We start from the raw sequence: 20,993 nt of genomic DNA, 5'->3' as shown, positions 1-20,993 counted from the left end.
GCGCATCTAGCCACTGGGATTTTTGCCCATTCTTCAAGGCAAAACTGCTCCAGCTCCTTCAAGTTGGATGGGTTCCGCTGGTGTACAGCAATCTTTAAGTCATACCACAGATTCTCAATTGGATTGAGGTCTGGGCTTTGACTAGGCCATTCCAAGACATTTAAATGTTTCCCCTTAAACCACTTGAGTGTTGCTTTAGCAGTATGCTTAGGGTCATTGTCCTGCTGGAAGGTGAACCTCCGTCCCAGTCTCAAATCTCTGGAAGACTGAAACAGGTTTCCCTCAAGAATTTCCCTGTATTTAGCGCTATCCATCATTCCTTCAATTCTGACCAGTTTCTCAGTCCCTGCCGATGAAAAACATCCCCACAGCATGATGCTGCCACCACCATGTTTCACTGTGGGGATGGTGTTCTCGGGGTGATGAGAGGTGTTGGGTTTGTGCCAGACATAGAGTTTTCCTTGATGGCCAAAAAGCTCAATTTTAGTCTCATCTGACCAGAGTATCTTCTTCCATATGTTTGGGGAGTCTCCCACATGCCTTTTGTCGAACACCAAACGTGTTTGCTTATTTTTTTCTTTAAGCAATGGCTTTTTTCTGGCCACTCTTCCGTAAAACCCAGCTCTGTGGAGTGTATGGCTTAAAGTGGTCCTACGGACAGATACTCCAATCTCCGCTGTGGAGCTTTGCAGCTCCTTCAGGGTTATCTTTGGTCTCTTTGTTGCCTCTCTGATTAATGCCCTCCTGGTCCGTGAGTTTTGGTGGGCGGCCCTCTCTTGCCAGGTTTGTTGTGGTGCCATATTCTTTCCATTTTTTAATAATGGCTTTAATGGTGCTCTGTGGGATGTTCAAAGTTTCAGATATTTTTTTATAACCCAACCCTGATCTGTACTTCTCCACAACTTTGTCCCTGACCTGTTTGGAGAGCTCCTTGGTCTTCATGGTGCCGCTTGCTTGGTGGTGCCCCTTGCTTAGTGGTGTTGCAGACTCTGGGGCCTTTCAGAACAGGTGTATATATACTGAGATCATGTGACAGATCATGTGACACTTAGATTGCACACAGGTGGACTTTATTCAACTAATTATGTGACTTCTGAAGGTAATTGGTTGCACCAGATCTTATTTAGAGGCTTAATAGCAAATTAGGTGAATACATATGCACGCACCACTTTTCCGTTATTTATTTTTTAGAATTTTTTGAAACAAGTTGTTTTTTTCATTTCACTTCACCAATTTGGACTATTTTGTGTATGTCCATTACATGAGATCCAAATAAAAATAAATTTTAATTCCAGGTTGTAAGGCAACAAAATAGGAAAAATGCCAAGGGGGGTCAATACTTTCGCAAGCCACTGTATATCCCATGATAGGCTTTTCTAATTGTCAATGATGACTTTCTCTGGACAAATGGATATTAGGCATGTTTTGCCATGAGGCAGTTTGTGATATTTCTTCACTGAGTCAAGTATACAATGACCACTGATATGGCAATAGAGGTGTGCACTTGCAATGTAGTCTCCCTGAAAGAATTAGATTGTTGGAGTTTCCATGGTAAATCTTTGCAGAAAACAAAATCTAACTTTACTGCTGTTAAATTCACTATAAAGATATTTAAAATGCGTCAGTCTTTAGGAGGTTAGGGTAAGTGTAACTGCTTTGCTAGTCTACAGAGTTATATTAAGTGTATGAAGTTCAAATGAATTGCATGAGTAAATCCAGTAAAATGTGCACACCTATAATCTGACCTTTTAACCCACTGTAATACATACTCTCCTGTTTTACTTATGCAGAGAATAGTCATGCATATTTGGAATACAGTACTCTAGATATGATTATGAAACTTGGTTATGAAATATCTTGCTATGTTTATAACCATCTCCAACACTCAAGGGCATGTTACCAAAGCATTTTTTTTTGTTATTGTTTTTTAAAATGAAAACACAACTTTGGTGTTTAAAACTCATATAAAACCCCAAACTAAATTTAAGAGATCTAAGATTTTAAAAAAGAAATGGGGCACTCAGGTGCATAAAGCATGATCATAAATGCTTTGTGAATGAATCCATCTACTTTCACCTCTATTCTATCATCACTTGCATTTAAATTCGTCTGTGGATGTTGCTGTTTTGAACCTTTTATTCCTCTGATTTTTTTTTTTTTGTTAAAGTATTTTTATGTCAATAATTTTTATTTTATGCTTCATTCTAAGTGTTTGAGAGCAAAGTGTGTATTGTTCTCTGCATAACAATAATGTGGTGTCAACTGATAAGTCATATTATGTATCATTAGCAAGTCTTGTAACAGCAATAGTGCTAAGGCTTGGGTTAATCGGTGTAGAGGACATCATGGGTCAATAGCAGCCTACCAGTGATAAAGGCCCTGACCACACTGCATAACTGATCTCGAGAACCATACTTAAAAACGTCTTAATTAATCCAGCTGAAAGCATCCCCACTAAAGTACCATTTCATTTTAGGGTTAATGTGTACAAACATTATTAACATATTCTGGCTACACGCCCTAGCAACGCAGTGGACTGTGGGATGTATATGAGATTATCCCACCATGCACTGTATTTTATGTTTACAACCCGGCAAATATGGAGCCTGTGCTGACAGAAGACATAGCGCTTCTTAGCATGAATGTTATGGCTTTGTTTCTTAAAAACACAAGGTGCATAATCTGTGAGTTTGGTTTTTAACTCTGAAATTCTCCTTGACCTATTTTAGTGCTCCAGATATCAATGTGCCATTATTTCTGCATTTGATCACTTCGCTCCATGATTCACCATTTTACATCAAGCCTCAGAAATTGTATACGGTATATCAGTATTGATAGTCATTACTCCTTCAGACGCCTGTTCTGATATGTTTGGGCGCGTGGGGTACACAAAAAATTTAGTTCAGTATTACAGCATCCACACCTATGACAAACCGCACTGTCTGATGCGATCTAATTTAGAAACGGACTCGAGACTAACCCCTGAGGTAGTCAGTCGGTTTCTCGAGTACAGCATTAAAACCTGCATAGTGTAGATGCTAACCATAATTTAGCACTTTTAAGCCAGTTTAAAGGCAACTAATATCGTTTAAAAGCCTAGTATGTACAGGGCCTTAGTCCACATCAAGTGGACTAAAATGCAGACTAGAAAATCCTGCAAATCTGTACTAACTTAATCCTGATTGCAGCGTATCAAATAGATGATCCCGCTAATTGGTTTAACTGATCTGAACAAATGGACCAAGTTAGATTGATAATGGGGACTAACCTACACCCTTATACAAGTTTACCATGGTATTTTTGCAATGTATTTTTGCACTTTTACCATGCTTTTCCATGGTAATACCATGTATTAACCATAATTTACCCTGGTTTACTATGTTTATTAATATGTTTTACCATACCTCACTGTTCTTTACATTGCTTTAATATACTTTGCCATGCTTTCAATATGCTTTATTAAGCTTTACTATGCTTTTACTATCGTAAACTTTTATAAGGGCAGCTATGGCTGTAATTTGCATTACCCTATAGAGTTAACACATTTTGCTTCATAAAGTCAAATGAAACCTGCAAAATAATGTTATGTTAATATATTAAGTGACATACTGATTTGTAGTTTTCCATATACTTAACAAAAATCTGGCAAATTGAAAATTGTGACATTTTGAAATCTATCATGAAATACTGTATTACTTTATGGCTTCCGGTAGACACTTGTGATATCATTTTGTAGTTTTTGTCTCAGTGTTAAAATTCTAGGTGATGCAAATCATTTGGCCATAGCTGTGTGAACCGTTTACTAATCTGATATGTGGAATTCAGTGTCAGATAAATATATAAAGGGATCCCTGTACAAAAAGAAATACACATTTTTATTACATCAAACATATTTAATTCAATAAATGCCATGTCTTATTGTGCACCTTTAAAACTGGCAGATCATACTTGCATTTAAGCTGTCGACACTGCTGCACAGGCACAGAAAAATTTAATTGCGTTAATTGAGTAACTTGCAACTGTAATTCTCCTTTATAAGATGTGGTTAACACTTCAGATAATGGCAAGAACCAATATAGGAAATAACACAAATTCATGGGTCATGGGTTTTTGGACCTTTAATGACCTATAAGGTGAAACCTAGGGCCTAGAAATGTTCCTGTAGTGTTTATTAGAAGTGACTGCTTCACAGTTTATTTTATATATTTAAAAGAAAATTTAGGCTGGAGGTATGCATGCCATATAAAGTCAACAGCACAGGCACCCATTGTGTGCCAAAAAAAGGTCAATGTAGGAGGAAATCTATGTCCTTTTTACCATATTTTCCATATTTCAGTTGCTGACCACAGAAATATTACTCCTACGTAAAAAAAGGAACACAGTATCTCCTTGCCATTGCATTATGTGTCTGAAAGAAGAAAAGTAGTGCACATCTTTTCATGGTAGTCCATTAACATTGTTTAAAAAGAAAATAGGTATCCAATACAGAATGTGCACCTGTGACAGGACAGCATAGGATATAAAATACAGTATGTGCACCTGTGACAGGCTTAGCATATACAATACAGCACATGTGCCTGTGACAGGATTAGCATATATAGTACAGCACATGCACCTGTGACAAGATAGCATATACAGTACAGTACGTGCACCTGTGACAGGATTAGCATATACAGTACAGTACGTACACCTGTGCTAGGATAGCAGAGGATATACGGTACAGCATGTGCACCTGTGACAGGATTAGCATATACAGTACAGTACGTGCACCTGTGCTAGGATAGCAGAGGATATACGGTACAGCATGTGCACCTGTGACAGGATTAGCATATACAGTACAGTATGTGCACATGTGACAGGATAGCATATACAAAACAGTATGTGCACCTGTGACAGGAGAGCATCAGGACTCAAGTTGTTACTGGCAGGAATAAGAGACTCAGAGACAGAAGCTGCAGTGAAGTTTAATAGACAAACAGAAAAAACAAAAAGGCACACGGGTCAAAACAAAAGGTTAAACACAAAAGAGATGCTCTTCTATTCAGGGATACCAAGGTATTTAGTGAGAAAGTAGCTTGAGTGAAGTTTTTTGGCAACAAATTTATTTTAAAATTATTTTACCAGGAAACCAAAAAATTTCCCTTATCATGGATAAGGCATAGTTCATTTTTGTGAAGTACAGTGAAAGCTCACTAAAGCACAGGCAAGCATTATAAAGAACAGCCTGGTAAAGCATGGTTAAAAATAAAATAATAATAACATGATTCAACATTGATGAATCTCAGTAGATGATTAGTATAAGCATGGGAAAAGCATGGTGAACTGTTTCTTTTCCTCAACTGGTTGAACCTTGAGTTTTACTGTTGTGTAGCTCTTCCTTAGCAAATGTGCTAATTAGATTTGTGTTTTTTAGCAGCCAAGTATAGCTGGTTATTATTAAGAATCTACATGAGGCACATTGTTATGCATATGTCTAATTGTATCAAGTAAATCAGACCTCCAGAACAATATGTGCTTTGTGGAAAGATGGTATACATTGTACTTCCTAGACCCCCCTGACAAGGGTGGGTTGTAGATATGCTTTAAATAACAAGCCCCAGTATTGTTTTTGTTTTTAAACAATGCTTAACTAATGGTGATGGAAAAACTGATGTCATTCTGCATGTTGTATGCATCATGCTTCAATTAAATTCATCAAATGTTTTGACCTTTATAGTAAGAGGTTGAATTACATGTAAGCAACAAATAATGTTAGTGCAGAGTTTTTTTTTTCTTTTGATACTTGCAGTTCCTTTGTATTTGAGATATTTTCCATCTACCTTCTTTATAAGTCAAACATAGCATACTTGTCTGATATTTAAAAACACAATAAAAACATTGTTTAAAAATTAGCAATAACTAAATTTCTTAACCAATTCTACCCCCATACAGGGTAAGCACGTCTGTGTCAAGACACAGAGCTAGACATTTTTGCACCAGTGCCAAGTTCACACAAGTAACACTAACCAAATTAGCATTTTTTAATCCTTTAAGGTACAAGAGACATGTGTCCAACCAAAAACATATGCTAAAAATATAGCATTATAGGTCCCATTGCTACAACTGTTTAAATTATGTACGTGCAATTTTTCTTTTCATTTGCTAACATCCTAACAACTTTTTACACTTTAAAGTCTGTTTCAAAGCTCTTTTCAAAATGTCTGCTCTAGTGCACTGGGGTTTTAGACCTGTCCTCTAAAACACTGCAGGGAGAGCAATAAAAAACCAAAAAAAAAACCAAAAAAAAAACTACATAACAACAAGTGTTCTGGCTTGTCTATTCATTACCACATCATGGATCATTATTGCTATGTTACCTGTTTGACAATGTGGGCGATAATCCCTATCAGTGCACTAAAGCGGACTTTGAACTTTGAAACAGACTTAGAAGTTTAAAAGGTTGTCAGGGTGTTAACAATGAAACGAAAAATTACAGGTACGTTATTTAAACAGTTGTAGCAACACATGAGGACATGGAACACTATATTCTCCGGAACCCTGATAATTACTCGTTAAGGTACATAAGGATTTGAGCGGTTGTTCAAACGATTTCTTCTTAAAATACATTTGAAAGTGACTCAAGTATCACAAGGAAACTGACAATTTGGATAAACCCTGTTTCATGCACCTAATTGCTAAAAATAAGACATTTTGAAATATATAGAAATTTTGCATAGATCTTTGGTTGGACCCATGTCCCTTGTAACTTAAAGGATTAAACAATGCTAATTTAATTATTGTTACTAGTGTGAACTTGGCATTGGTGCAAAGGTTTCTGGTTTAGTGTCTTGGCAGATGTGCTTCAAATCTCTTGGAGAATATGGAACTGCCAGTTAGATTGCAGATCACATCTCTGAAATGCTACATTCAGGTTTTGTTGCTGAGAAAGAGTGGGTGGTTGAAACTCTGCAAGGACATGTGCTATGGCTAAAAAAAACAGTGCATTTCCAGGAACCAGGCTGATTGCATCATTGAAACCCAGCATTAACAGTGCTAGGGGAATGGTCATCACTGGATGCACATCCTGTCTCCAAGCACAAGTCTGTGTTTTCTTAGTTTCTGCTCAGCAACTATAACATTTGATTTTACAAAAACACTGAATTGACTCATTGGTTGAAGATTAAACCAGCTTTATTTTAAATATTTTTTCTACCTACAGCTATGGCCAAAAGTTTAACATCACCCTATAGAATTAACAAATTTTGCTTCTTAAATTTGAATGAAACCTGAGGAATAATGTTACATAACATGCTGAATTACATACTGCTTTGCAGTTTTCCATATACTTAATGAAAAACTGACAAATATTGAAAAATGTCATTTCAAAATCTAACATGAAATACTGTACTATTATAGCTTTGGTAGACTTTTGCAATAGAATTTTGTAGGTTTTTTGATTATACAATGTTAAATCAAATATTTAAATGTTTGTGTTCATACAGTTTTTTTTTTTTTTTAATTATGTCTGCATCCTAAAATTCTAGGTGTTGCAATTTGCAAAACTTTGGGCCCTCACATGTAGACTGAGGCTCATTTAAGATTAACCATACAATTTGCAAATAGGGAGCATGTATCGTCATTTTTTTTTTTTTTTTTTTTTGCCAGTTCCTTGTAATCATTTCTAAATGGAAATATTTGTGTAAGGTTTATTCACTTTTTATTTTTTATTTTTATTTTTTTAAACAATTTTAAACCAGTTTTAATTTAAACATAGAACTATGATCCTTGAATTCGATCTAAATTTTATTTTTAAAAGAAAAAAAAAATCACTTTCAAAACTCTGAAAAGCACCCATAACGCATTATCAGACAGGAGTGTGATTTTACCATTTTCGAGTTTAGTTGACCGCAAACAAGTACACATTTGTTACCTGCGTGTGGCCTTGCATTTTGCAGTCGTCACAGGAGAGACAAGCATGCTGTCGACAAGCTGGCAGTTAATACGTGTTTTTGTCACGAGACGTAAACATGCTGCGAAGGAACGCTGCTGCCGCTGTTTTAATATCAATGTTAATTTTGGGTTCGGCCCTGGGTTATGAGACGTTAAGAAATAATATTGTATCACTTGATTTTAAAACTATTTTTCCCCCTAAAATGTGGTGAACAAGTAGTAATTTTTATTTGTAAACAGTTATAAAAACGCAACCATTACAACCTGTTGATGTTTCATCTCGTGAGCAAATTTTGATTGATTGATATATAGTATTAATATATATATATATATGATACTATATATTATATATATATATATATATATATCCATATATATATTATACTATATATAATATATATATATATATATATATATATATATATATATATATATAAAAGTATATAAAAAATTATTATTACGATATTATACTTATGGTAGTGAAGGTTTAGTGTCCCGCAGGTTTAGCGGTAAATCATAGTAACTGAGATTGACAGTTTATCTATACTCACCGACAATAAACTTTTTGCAAACTTATCATCTAATTCTGCGCAGCGTGGCACTCTGGTACGTAAATGACGGAGTACACCTTTATGATTACAAAAGAACGTGTCATGAAACAACGTTTAACAAGCTCACCTATTAATAAGTTAATGACAAAAGTACAAACGCTTATTTTGGAATATTTTCATCTTCAAAGGTGCTCACTATGCTGGTGCAAGCGTGTTTGTTACTTTTCACCAAAATCTGTCAGTTTTTTTAAATTTAACTAAAGTTTTTTTCTGTCATTGTCGATTCCGATCGAGAATAAAGATTTAGTAAAACTTTGATGAATGGAAAAATTTATCATGTTTTTTTTGTGGGTAAAAGGCACAACAAATTTTATTTTTGTATGGATAGGAAAATGTAACATACATGAAACCAACATTATTCATTTTACTGATTGTATGTACTGTGCAATATATATGGAAATCACAAAATAAACACTTATCACACAAATGTCTAGATTTACTAAGGAAGTGCAAACTACTGTTGTTTAAAAACTAAAAAATAAGCTGCTGCTCACACTGATAAGTGCTCCCACGCACAACTAAGTGATTTTTTTTTTTTTTTTTTTTTTTGCATTGAAGCAATAGCTATTATTTTTAAATCTTATGGTACAAAGTCATTGTTATTCTTACTTCCAATAAATTGTAAGGTGCTTTCCATTTTGACGATAGACTTGATTGGGAGGCAGTGTGTTTTAGGCAGTCAGTAGGGAAATTTGAGCTGATTTTTTAAATGCGAGAAGCTGTAAATAACCAAACCAGTGCCTTGTTATATCGCGCACATTGCAATTCAGTGTACACAAAGCTGCCTAGACTGAGAAGTGCTCCTTATTGAACCGTGCGGCTGCGCAGTAGGACTTCAGTGAAAAACATGGCGATAGGAGAATGAGGCCGCTATTGCTATAACAGTTATTGTACACAGCAGTGTGATTTTATTATACATCACAGAGACAGGTTCAAGACAGAAAGATGTCTCGACACAGAAATGTTCGGGGTTATAACTACGATGAAGGTAGAGACACTGAAATTAAACGCGTATGTAAAGTTTGATGCCATGACTGAATTTTGAAACTGCTGCCGTGTATATAAACTACAAACTATGACATCAGTACCTGACTGCAATGCTGTAGGCCTGTGTGTTGTAGAGGTTCACTTTTGTGGAGAATAACTAAGTATTTGCTGTGTACGTTTGTCTACTTCATCAGTTAACAGTGAGCACATCAATGTAAAATATTTTCTAGTGTTAAAAAACCAAACATACTGTCTGAGTTTTGAAAACGCATGACTTTATTTTGATCAGTAAAGTAAACGTTTTAGTGTTTACGTTTTTCCGTAAACAGTCAGGTAAAGAGACTTTTCGTTGACCTAAACCCGAGCTATAATATATGTTTAGCAAAACTATTTTAATAAATCCCCACAATAGAAGTAATATTGTCACACGCAAAATACACTTCTGTTTTGTTTTTTTTGTTTTTTTTTTAATACAGATTTTGACGACGATGACACATGTGGACAGTCTGTTGATGACCACTGTGTATCACCGACTACAGGTTTGTGTGCTTTTATAGTAAGTAAGGAGAGGCGGGTGGGGGTTGTGACATTTTAAGGCACAGCTTTGAGTCATAAAACCAAGGAAGTGAAAATTAAACGTTTTGCCCAGTACAAGTAAGTTTAGTTAAACGTCTCTAACAAAAAGTTTGACCCCTAATTTCCGACTACATGTATGCAAACATGTATTTGTTGTTGCATTTGAAGAAACAAAATACAAAACAAATCTTAAGGTACAGTAAACAGTGATGATAACACCGTGTAACAATTATTATTTTTTTTTTTGTTCCTGGGTATTAAGTGTTATTTCCTAATTGCTTATGCCTCAAAAGTATAGAAAATGGTTATTATTCCCCACAAACTTTGCTTTTGTGACCAGGACAGGTAAATTTCAAAATATCACTATTTCCAGTGAGAAAACGCGTGCTTTTGTGTCGTTTCGTTCACATAAAGTCAGAAAAAAACAACGTATGAATCCAAATTAGCATGTATTTATACTAAAGTAATACAAAAATGACTACAAAAGATTTAGAAGTGAGTAGTTTTTCGAGATTTATGATTATACTGTAAATTTACGGTACAATCGTGAATCTCGAAAAAATTGGAAGTAGTGATATTTTGAAATTTACCTGTCTTGGTCACAAAAGCAAAGTTTGTGGGGAATAATAGCCATTTTCTATACTTTTGACGCATAAGCAATTAGGAAATAACACTTACTACCCAGGAACAAAAATTGTGTTATAATATAATTCAAAAGCTATTGGAGCCCTTACATGAGGCTCCAGTAGCGTGTAGAAACTGTGGTAAAGCACTTTACAAATCCAGCAACCAAGATATGCAATTGATTGCAATGTTGAACAAGTGTTCGACAATAACATTACTGATTTATAGTTTTAAGCATTTATTTAAGGGTGATAACATATTGCAAACACATGGACCTAGTTTTGTATTTCAGTCATCAATAATACAGTCCACACATATGACAGTCAATTATATGTCACATGGACTGCCATCAAAAGAGTGTCTAGTATACAAATTCAAATATCTGTCACTCTTCTGTAAACTTCCTAAACTTATACAAGTGGATATCAAAATGTAGATAAAGGTCATGTGTAGTGATTGGTATGGCTACATCGAAGGGTACATTTTGACCTTCGATGGTTCAGAACACATTACCAAAGGAAGGTTCGAACCTTTGATGGTACTAATTTGCATAGTTTACTGGTGATGTCACCATAGCTACTTGTTTGTATTGGACTGAAAATCCTATTACTTTACATATAATCCATATAAATTGAATAAAACATTCACATGTAGTTTAAAAATACACAGTTATACAATTAATTTAAAAATACATCAAAATTATATAGAACAGTATGTTTGTATAATTTAAATAAAAAAAAAAAAAAATTGTTTATTTACATGTAGTTGCTGCTGCTTTCGAGTAAGTTTGCATTGCTACAGAGGATTTAGGCAAAACAAACTTAATTTAACAATTTAACACCGTTCCAAGCAAGTTATCGGTCACATTTTACTATAATAACAATAATAATAATAATAATAATAATAATAAATAATAATAATATTTACACTTGTCAAGTGACCCCAGAGATTGGTCATGCCTCGATGATACATCAACAGTCACTTGCACAGTTTGCATTCAACTTTTTTTTGGTCGTCTGGGTATTTAACAAAAAAAACCCAAACAGCAAAGGGGTTTCGAGACATTTCTTTCAATACAGCTTACACTATACAACGCTTTGCTGTCAAGATGGAAAATTAAGAAGTTAAAGGTTTGCCTCTGGATAACATGAGCTGGAGAGAGGGGAGGGGCGACGGTACTTAGTTTTTAAAATTGAAATTATTAGTGTTAGCGTATATTTTGTATGTTTTAAACATATTCTACGATAGCACTTCTCTTACACTTTCTTGTACACTATGTATTCAGTACATATTTTACTGACGCACTACAACCGTTATAGGTACCCACACAGTGCTTTGGATATGTATATTGCTCCATACACGGCTGCCTCGCCATATAGAGTTGCTATGTATAACAATTTGGTAGTGGATTTTAATGCAACATGTTTATGTAATATCCATTATACAAATCAAAAGATCCAATTTTAGATGTGAGTGACATTTAATGTGTGATTTGTAGTATTCACACACTGTCAAACAGTTTCTGTTAACAGAGGAAAAAACAAAACAAAAACACCATAGTGTGTGAATGGTGCCTGATGAACCTTCGAAGGTAAAAACAATCTTCGAATTCCTGCTAGCGAACAAACCTTCAAACCTTTTAACACAACCCTCCCGATTGGATTTCCAGGAGTTGTCCTCTTGAAATGTTGTCCGAAAGTGGTGGCACCTAATCGTAAATTAACATGCCTGTGGTATTGCTTTTGCCACAGCCAGTTGTTGAAATTACAGTATGTTAAAAGTAGCACTACCAGTATGGTCAGATGTGGTATAAAATGTACACTATCTAAGCAGGACATTGTAATAAATGGGGTTGTTCCTAAGCAGCAGTACTAGAGACTGATGCACATCCTTTTATTTTTCTAAGATAACCATGGTCTAGGTTGCTCAGTAAACAATAATATGCAGTAGCAGTCTGTGTTGCTGCAGGCAGGCATTTGTGGGGAGGGTGCAGGTTGAAATATCTAGATATTCATTTGTGTGCAGTATCTTCACCTGATAGATTTGTAGTTGCCTCTGGTGAAGTTTCCTGTTTGTGTTTTTTCCAGCTGCAGAGTTAATCTATTCCAAGCACGACGAGCCCTCTGTCTTAAGAGAGCCCCTTGAAGAGAAGGAGTGTGTGGTTGAGGAGCGGGAGGTACCCGCTTTTTCACCCAGCATGAATCATGAAGAACTTAGTGAAGTAGATCAAGGTACTGTAAGAAATTCTTATTTTCAAGTTTTTAAATGTAAACAAGTACACACAAAGTAAAACATACGTTTTTCTTAAATTAGATTGGGTTATGTGATATCTGTTTGCCCACGGCAAATGTACCACGCATCTATCATAGACTCTTATTGTAGGAGGACAACAAGACCAATTAATATTTGCAGTGGTTCACTCCATAAAGATTATTTCTTAGAAAGTGCATCGCCAAGATAATACCAATGAGATACCTAGAACAAACAAGAAGCCCATAATCACACTAAAATGTCTAAGGAAGACTTGACCAGTTGGACAGTAGTACAAAGTTAAATCATGAAATGCTATCAATATAACACAACAAACAGATTACACATCCACACAATACATCATTGCAGATGCACTCCTTTAAAAAAACAGTAGCATTAGCTTAAACAGGAGCATGTGGCAGTTATCTAAGCTAAATGTTTTCTTCATTGCAGTACCTTTTTTAAGGATCTCCATAAGGATCAAACTTGAGAAACCAAAACTTTTGGATTTAGTTGGTTATAAAAAATAACTCGCCACAATCTTTATGTAGAAAATTTACCTTGGCTACTAAGAAACATTTCCCAGGTTTCTTGTTGCACACACTAAATTATGGATGAAGGCCACATTTTCTCTACAAACAATTTGCAAGGTTCATTACACACCACAAGGTAATTGTACATTTAGACGGGAAAGATAAGAAATAGCTTGTGATCAAGGAGGTCAGTGACAAAGCTGGGATTTCCTGTTTCTATTTACTTGTTTCATAATGCATTGCACTCGCCACAAAATTGCCTGCACTGTGTTGATGCTTCATTTTATTTTTTATTATGGTGGTTTAATGCTTAATTTATGTATGGTAGTAGCTGAAAATGTGTCAATGCAGACTAATTATTTTTTTTTCCCCCTTCTCCTTAGCTCGTTTGTATTCATGCCTTGATCAGATGCGACAGGTCCTTGGTGACTCTGTCCCGGATCCTATTCTGGTGGAAGCGGTTCTTAAGGGCCGGTTTGATTTACAGAAGGCCCTGGACCTCATGTTATCTGAAGAAGGCAAGAAGACATCAAGTACAAGAATCCAGAGAGAGATCTCTACAGGGAAAGCTGCAAAAGGTATGTTTTTCTTCCTTTAGAGATTCCTGACTTCACAGGGAATATTTGCCTTTGCTCTTATTACTTATCAGAAACTGTGGTGGATTTGCCTTTTATATCTGCATGCATAGTGAAAGAATAAAAGTAAAAGTCGAGTAATTTGTTAGTGTTATTTAGGGGTGCACCGATATAAGGGAAAAAATCACAATCGGCTATTGGCAGTTTTTGTTATTTTAGCTGATAATGTACACCGATATTCGTGCTTGAATTTCATCCAGCAGAGAATTGGTAATGCTTGCTCAGGTGCTCTTACTAATGATACACAAACACTGAGATACTCATTTTCCTAGTGCTGTGTAAGGGGCGACCAAAATGCAGTAAATACGTCTCAAAATAGCAGTGTTTGGATTTTTTCTTTTTTTTTTTCTTAAGGAAAATGTAGGGTAGTGAGCTGTGTGCAGAACAGACTTGATGCTACAATAAATCCAACGATGAACTGCGAGTAGAATGTTATTCTGATGCTTAAAAAAAAAAAAAAAGATAGAATCCTAAATAACACTGGTACTTATTATTATTATTATTATTTTCCTTCCGCTGCAGTGGTAAATCCTTTAACAGCCCATAAAATGAAAACTGTTGCAAGCAGAGGCTCGTCGTTTGGAACATTGATAGATACCTATGGGAAGTTGACCCTGATGCAAAAGGTCGCGTGGTTTGGCAGCCATGTTGGATTTTTGCAGAAATTTGGTCATTTTCAAAACTCTTCTCCGAAACCGCTTATGCTAGAGCACTGAAACTTGCTGTACATGTTTATGAATGGTCAATCTTTAAAAGTTATTCAAAGAAAAAGTTTTTGTTAATGGTGGCCATGTTTGATATTAGAGGTCAAAAGTGAAAGTAGTCTAACTCCTTAAAGAATGCAGATAGGGCCACTGTTACAATGGAACACATATAGGAACCCATATGTGTTCTATCAAAAAGTCAATCCTCTCATGATAGGATTATCGCTGTTGTTATTTCTTATTGTCTGCCAAGGACATTAACAGCCCATAAAACGAAAACTGTTGCACGAAATCACATGGTTTGGTAAGGTGGTACATGACTGGTTAGTTGACCCTGAAAAAAAAATGAGCAAATAGGTCACATGGTTTGGCAACCATATTGGATTTTGTATTTTTAGTAACTAATTTTGAAGACACTAAAACAACAAAAACCATGGCTGCTATTGCCCTCAGACTTCTCATATATGTTGAGGAGAGGTATGCAATTACACATATCACGTGACGTGACACGTAGCTGCCATTTTTTGATTTTACATTTTAGCTTTAAAATGCAACTCCTCCAGAACCGCTGGACCGATTGAGCTGAAACTTTCCAAACATGAGAGCATCAAAAGTTGTTCAAATTGTGAGTGTTCGTCAATCCAAGATGGCCGACGTGGACCAATGTTACTTATAACTTCTTAGAGATTGCAGATATAATCGTGATTACTATGTAAGACATAAGTAAGCTGTACATGCTCTATGAAAATGTGCCCATGCCAGTGACCTCTGACCTCTCCTAAAGTTCAAATGCAAAACTTTATTATAACTCCTTACAGAGTGCAGATAGGGCCCTAGTTACTATGGAACACTTATAGCAACCCATGTTTGCTCTATAAAATTATGTTAGCCTGTGACCTCTGACCTTTCCTAATGGTCAAATGGCTTGTTACTCATTAGGTAGTGCAGAAAGGTCCATGTTTACTATGGAACACGTATTCTAATGCTTCGCTAGTGCCTTGGAAGCCTTATAGTTGCTGGCAACTCTAGTTATTATTCACAATTTAGAGTACCAATAAGTATAAGTATAAAAGAATATATACTTTTGATTATACTTGATATACTTATATATAATATTTATTTATTATTTGTAAAAAAATAGTATTAACCAGGCAAATAATTCCTTTTTGTCATAAGTACAAGAAGTAAACAATATCTGTTGATTGTTTAACATATTTATAAAACAGTTTAAATATAGGCCCTTCGTCTTGTTCTAGTAGTTTACCTGCACTATTTATTATCGGTATCCATTGGCTATCGGTATCAGTGCACCCCTAATGTTATTTATTTAGCCCCATCCACTGAATATATTTAAAGTGGTTGTAGCAAAATAATGACTTGAACCCCCCCCCCCCCCCCCCCCCCCCCAATGGAATATAGTCTTTAAAAAGGAGGTGAATCCATTTAATCAAAAAAAGCCATGGGGATTTATAGGAGTACCCCATATCTGACAGTTAATGAGCAGTCAATACATCTGTATACATCGTCAAAACGGGAACCAGACTTGAGGTCAATTATTACAATTACAAACACAGCATAACTGTTTGCTGAAATTTCAATTACAGTGCTGTTTTGTTCAATTACAATTATGCTGCAGTAATTGCAGTTATAATTACAGTTACACTAAAGCACATTATTTTGCCAAGCAGTAATCACAGGTACAAATACAGAAACATACTATATAAGGTTTTTTCAAACACATGGGTAACTAAAAGTGGTTAATAATACAAGAAGAATGTTCGCTCAATGTAAAACACAACACGGAACTGTGGATGATTGCGCTTGGAAAGGTTTGTAACTGAACTGCAATTTATCAATTAGATGGAAATTACAATTAAATACAATTACACAGGGTTGCCAATGTTCAACTAAAATGACATTGTAATTGAAGTTAATTACAAATTGCAATTGTAATTGGAAAGGTTTGTAACTGAACTGCAATTTATCAATTAGATGGAAATTACAATTAAATACAATTACACAGGGTTGCCAATGTTCAACTAAAATGACATTGTAATTGAAGTTAATTACAAATTACAATTATAATTGACCCCAGGTCTGGCAGGAACTAAATAATACGACGAGTGAACAGCTTTTGGATAGAACACATTCCTGACCTTTCTAGTCAAGAAACAGACAGTGAGGTCTAATTTAAAGATGTAAATGTTGTCAACCGTTTTGCTCTCTTTATCCAACTAATGTTTTATTTCCTTGTTAGCATTACTAAATACAATACAAATAGTGTCAAAGTATCTGCTGCAGAGCAGGACTACAAGTTTTGGACTATAGTATTAGTATCTGCCCGTTTAATTGATTGATAGACTCCATTATCATTTTGTTGAAGTGACACTTTAATTCATGTAATTAAATATTTCAAGTAACATTTAGTAATAAAATGCCTTTTCATTTTTTTGTGTTTTTCAACATGTTTTGCTAAATCATTTGTGGCCATCGCAATCTTCTTTATGGAACCTTGGGTCTTTTTCATAATCAAACCTGAATATTGTTGGCTATCGTAAGGTAAGGAGACCTATTTTCTTCATCAAAATTTGGAATTTCTAAGCATGATGGGCCATTGCATAATACAGAAACTTCATCATCTTTGGATCTTAGCAGTCTTTTAGCACAACTTGAGTTACCAGCAGTTGTTTTAACTGACAGACTTTCCTCTACAAACCTTAAGATGCACTGTTCTGATGAGGGAGGATCAAAGACTTGCCAAAACAATTTCTTGAATCTCTCACTGTCTGAACTGAATAATGCGTCATTTAAAAAAACAGAACATGAGAGCACAAAAAGTAACTCACTGGGGAAAACCAATCTCGCACAGTTGATTTCTAACCATGAGCGTGACAGTCAAAGAGGTGTTCATTTTACTCCTTTGGCTTTTGCTGGCTGTGCTACTGCAGTGCCCAAGAGTAAATCAGAAATGTCAGATCCATCATTGCCTCAAAAAGTGGCGCTTTCAGACACTAGTGCAGAAATGGGCCCCAGGTATACCTCTGCCCTGGGTAGCCTAACTGATTTTAATACCCCCTTTCCCAATACCAACTGCTTGCCTTCCTCTCTGGGCACTTTGACTTTGACAAGCATGCAAGATCCAAAGCAAAACCTGAAACCTGAGGCATTTGGCAGTCTCCACTCAGTTTTTCAGAGCAAGCCCTTAGATATTACTAGTGGAAATAACAGCTATAAAACACATGGTGGAAGCCCGTCCCTGGCAGACCTCATCCAGGAGCATACAAAAACTAGTCTGAGTCCTTACGATACCCTGCATGACAGCCAGGTCATGCCAGTGGCAGAAGACAGTATACCTTTGTCCTTTGCCTCTCTATCATTGTCACAGTTAGCTTCTCAACACGAGGCCAAAACTGGTTCTCTTCCACTAACAGGAACTTTGTCTTCATTACTGACTCCTGTAACTACCAAAGCCAGGGAGCAAGAAAATGTGTGTCTGTCCAGCTTGATTGCAGACAGTGTTGAGAGAGCCCCAGAGACTTGGTTAATGAATAATAAGCATGATGTCCTAGAGTCGCAGCCCTCTGTGGGATTGGATTTGAGTGTAGATTTGAGTATGCTTATCCAGAAACCACCTGAAGTAGAAATGACAAAAATCGTATTGTCAAAGTCAAAAGATCAAAATATAAACCCTTCTGGTAACAGTCAATCATTTTGCAAGGGCAAAACAGGGCAAGTGTCTAAAAGGCGAACCATGACTGTCTCTTGGTCAAAAGAACTAATTGCTAAACCCTCAGTATTTGCCTTGGCTTTGTCAGTTCAGTGTCCTCCCAGGGGCTTCAGGAAACAAGTACTTGGTATTCATAAAGCATTCTTGTATGGCAAGCAGATTCAAGTGGTAAAAAGAAAAGACCAGGGACCTCTGTTTAAAATCGCACCATTTGACTTTCAGACACCTTCTCCAGATGATATTATAAAAGCTAAACAAAAGAAGGCTTTTACCAGATAAAAAGTATGACAGTTGTTGTAGTGATTTTTAGTTCAATTTTGTTACCTAAATGATATTTTACTTTTGTCTTGCATTTTTGTACTAACATATCTTCAGGGGTCTAATTTTTATCTTAAAGTTTTTCTTACTATTTTTATTTTATTTTTTGTTTTTAAACAAGGTACAGTACCAGCATTTTTGCTGTTTTTAACTAAATGAAAAGTGTAAGACCTTAATCCTTAATTGATGACAAATCTTAATGATAGGATTGTACTTCTATAAATGCAGTACTTACAAGTTCACTTCAATCTGTGTGTAATTGTATCACAATTGAGTAGTTTCTCCACTTAAAGAAATGCTTCTAAGGTTTAATGCTTTTTTGTGCAAAAGAAATTTTGGTTCTTTATACAGAAATTTGCAGTTATTGATAGAGATTAAAATGTGTTGCTGCTTCCCGATGCCTAATCACTCCATGTGTTGTAGTTCACACTCAATTCAATGGTCAAGCTGCAAGGTACCAGGTTGCAGCAGTTTATCTTTAAAAGTAGTTTTGTAGCATTTTGTGTAGATTTGCATATCCTGAATTAACAAAGTCAAGAACCAAAAAATTCTTAGTGCAATAAAATGGATTCAAACTTAGAAGAAAATACATGCATTTGTTACTTACCTCTCTTTTTAATATATTTTTCCGAAGAAACATATAACCCAAAATATTTTGTAATTGATTTTATAGTTCATAGATTTAGATTTTCATCAAAATCATGGTCATGAAATAACTAGACCTACATGGTTAAACTTCAGGAATTTTAAAATAAGATATAAATTACAGACAGCATCATATTTTCCCTTGGAATAAGTCATACAGTAGGCAAAGAGCAATTTACGGTAAAGCTGAGAGTTCATAAGTGTGAACAGATGGGACGAATCAGCTGCTCTTTGCATGTGGTTTACAGAAAAAGAAATGGTGATAACATTTTGTTAATATTTGTATCTGCAGTATTTTCTGAATAAATCCAAAATGTGAGTGTCTTTTTTAAAGTGTAACATTCCTAACACACACAATATTTTTGTTTTTAATCTGGTGTGTAATACTACTGTAATCATGATACTTCTATCTTGTTTTAAGGCACTGAAGCAAATTAATTTAACCCTGTGTGATATTCTATTTTTATTTCTTAAAATCTTCCCTTTCTTGTGTTGACCCATTGTTGGACTATCGCTGCCAATGAAATCTATGTATGGATTTTGAGATATATCTTATCTTATTTCCAGTCGTACATTCTTTAATACAACTTAAAATAGCTGACATAAATGTAGCATAAGCAAGATGTTTCATCGGTGCTCTGTGGAGGGTAAAAGCATATGCATGAGCTTTAGATATTTAAGTAAACTAATGGATAGTGGTTGGAAACATGAGAAGAGCTGAAGAGACTGCAAACCACAGTTAAATGTTTTAAAAGAAACAAAGACTTTTCACAGGTGTAAATTCATTGGAAATAATGAACAGGTGACGTAATCTTTTGGTTTACCACTGAGCTGAAGCATTAAGGCTTTCATGGGTGGGGGCACCTGGAGTTTCTCACGCATGCAGAATTCAAACCTAAATCTGTTTAGTTTTGCTAGTTTCTAAATAGGTGTAGATTTTTCTTTTTTTTTTAAATAAGATTATAATTTAATGTAAATACTACATCTAATGAAACAGTAGTTCTGTTTTTATATATTCTGCATTTAGGGTTTGTGTTTCACCAGGTGACTACGGCAGCTTTGATAGAAACTAGCATTAAGGTAACTTTTTTATTTTTTAAAAGTGAACAGACACAATATATCAGTTTCTTTATGATATTTAAAAGCTAAAGTGATTTGTTTGTGGTGTTCCATTCCTTTAATTGTTTTTCCTTTTTTTATGTCTGAACACTTAACAGTATAGTATCTGTGACCTTTTTTATTGTATGGATTAGTTTAAAACAAGTACTTATGTACATGGAATAGTACCAATGTCTGGTTCTAGAGATTTAAAATGTGTTGTTATGCTTGCAGTTTGTCAAATATTGCAATAAAAATGAATTACAGACTTGTGATGTGTGGTAAATGTGTGAAGGTGTGTATTGTGGCTCCCCATCCCACACTCGTGAAGGTGTTAGGTGTCAGTCTTTCACTAA

The 20,993-nt window shown here is 35.3% G+C and overlaps 1 protein-coding gene across 5 annotated transcripts in view; it reads left to right on the top strand.

Moving 5' to 3' along the window:
* Positions 1-9,328: 9,328 nt before the first annotated feature.
* LOC121315864 (HBS1-like protein) overlaps positions 9,329-20,993 on the top strand; it is a 42,943-nt gene continuing 31,278 nt past the window's right edge. The window contains exons 1-5 of one of the 5 annotated variants that reach the window (XM_041250399.1): positions 9,334-9,528; positions 10,004-10,066; positions 12,815-12,958; positions 13,894-14,088; positions 17,409-17,604. In XM_041250399.1, the coding sequence (XP_041106333.1) occupies positions 9,486-9,528; positions 10,004-10,066; positions 12,815-12,958; positions 13,894-14,088; positions 17,409-17,512 (549 nt within the window). In that variant the 5' untranslated portion in view covers positions 9,334-9,485 and the 3' untranslated portion in view covers positions 17,513-17,604. Of the gene's footprint in view, positions 9,529-10,003; positions 10,067-12,814; positions 12,959-13,893; positions 14,089-17,408; positions 20,906-20,993 lie in introns of those variants that run through there. The other 4 variants (XM_041250397.1, XM_041250400.1, XM_041250401.1 and 1 more) reach the window with 4 other exon arrangements.

This window comes from Polyodon spathula, chromosome 5 (genome assembly GCF_017654505.1).
Source record: "Polyodon spathula isolate WHYD16114869_AA chromosome 5, ASM1765450v1, whole genome shotgun sequence".
Taxonomy (NCBI): Eukaryota; Metazoa; Chordata; class Actinopteri; order Acipenseriformes; family Polyodontidae; genus Polyodon; species Polyodon spathula.
The sequence above is the reverse complement of the archived record's forward strand: the minus strand, read 5'-3'. Positions and strand labels throughout refer to the sequence as shown.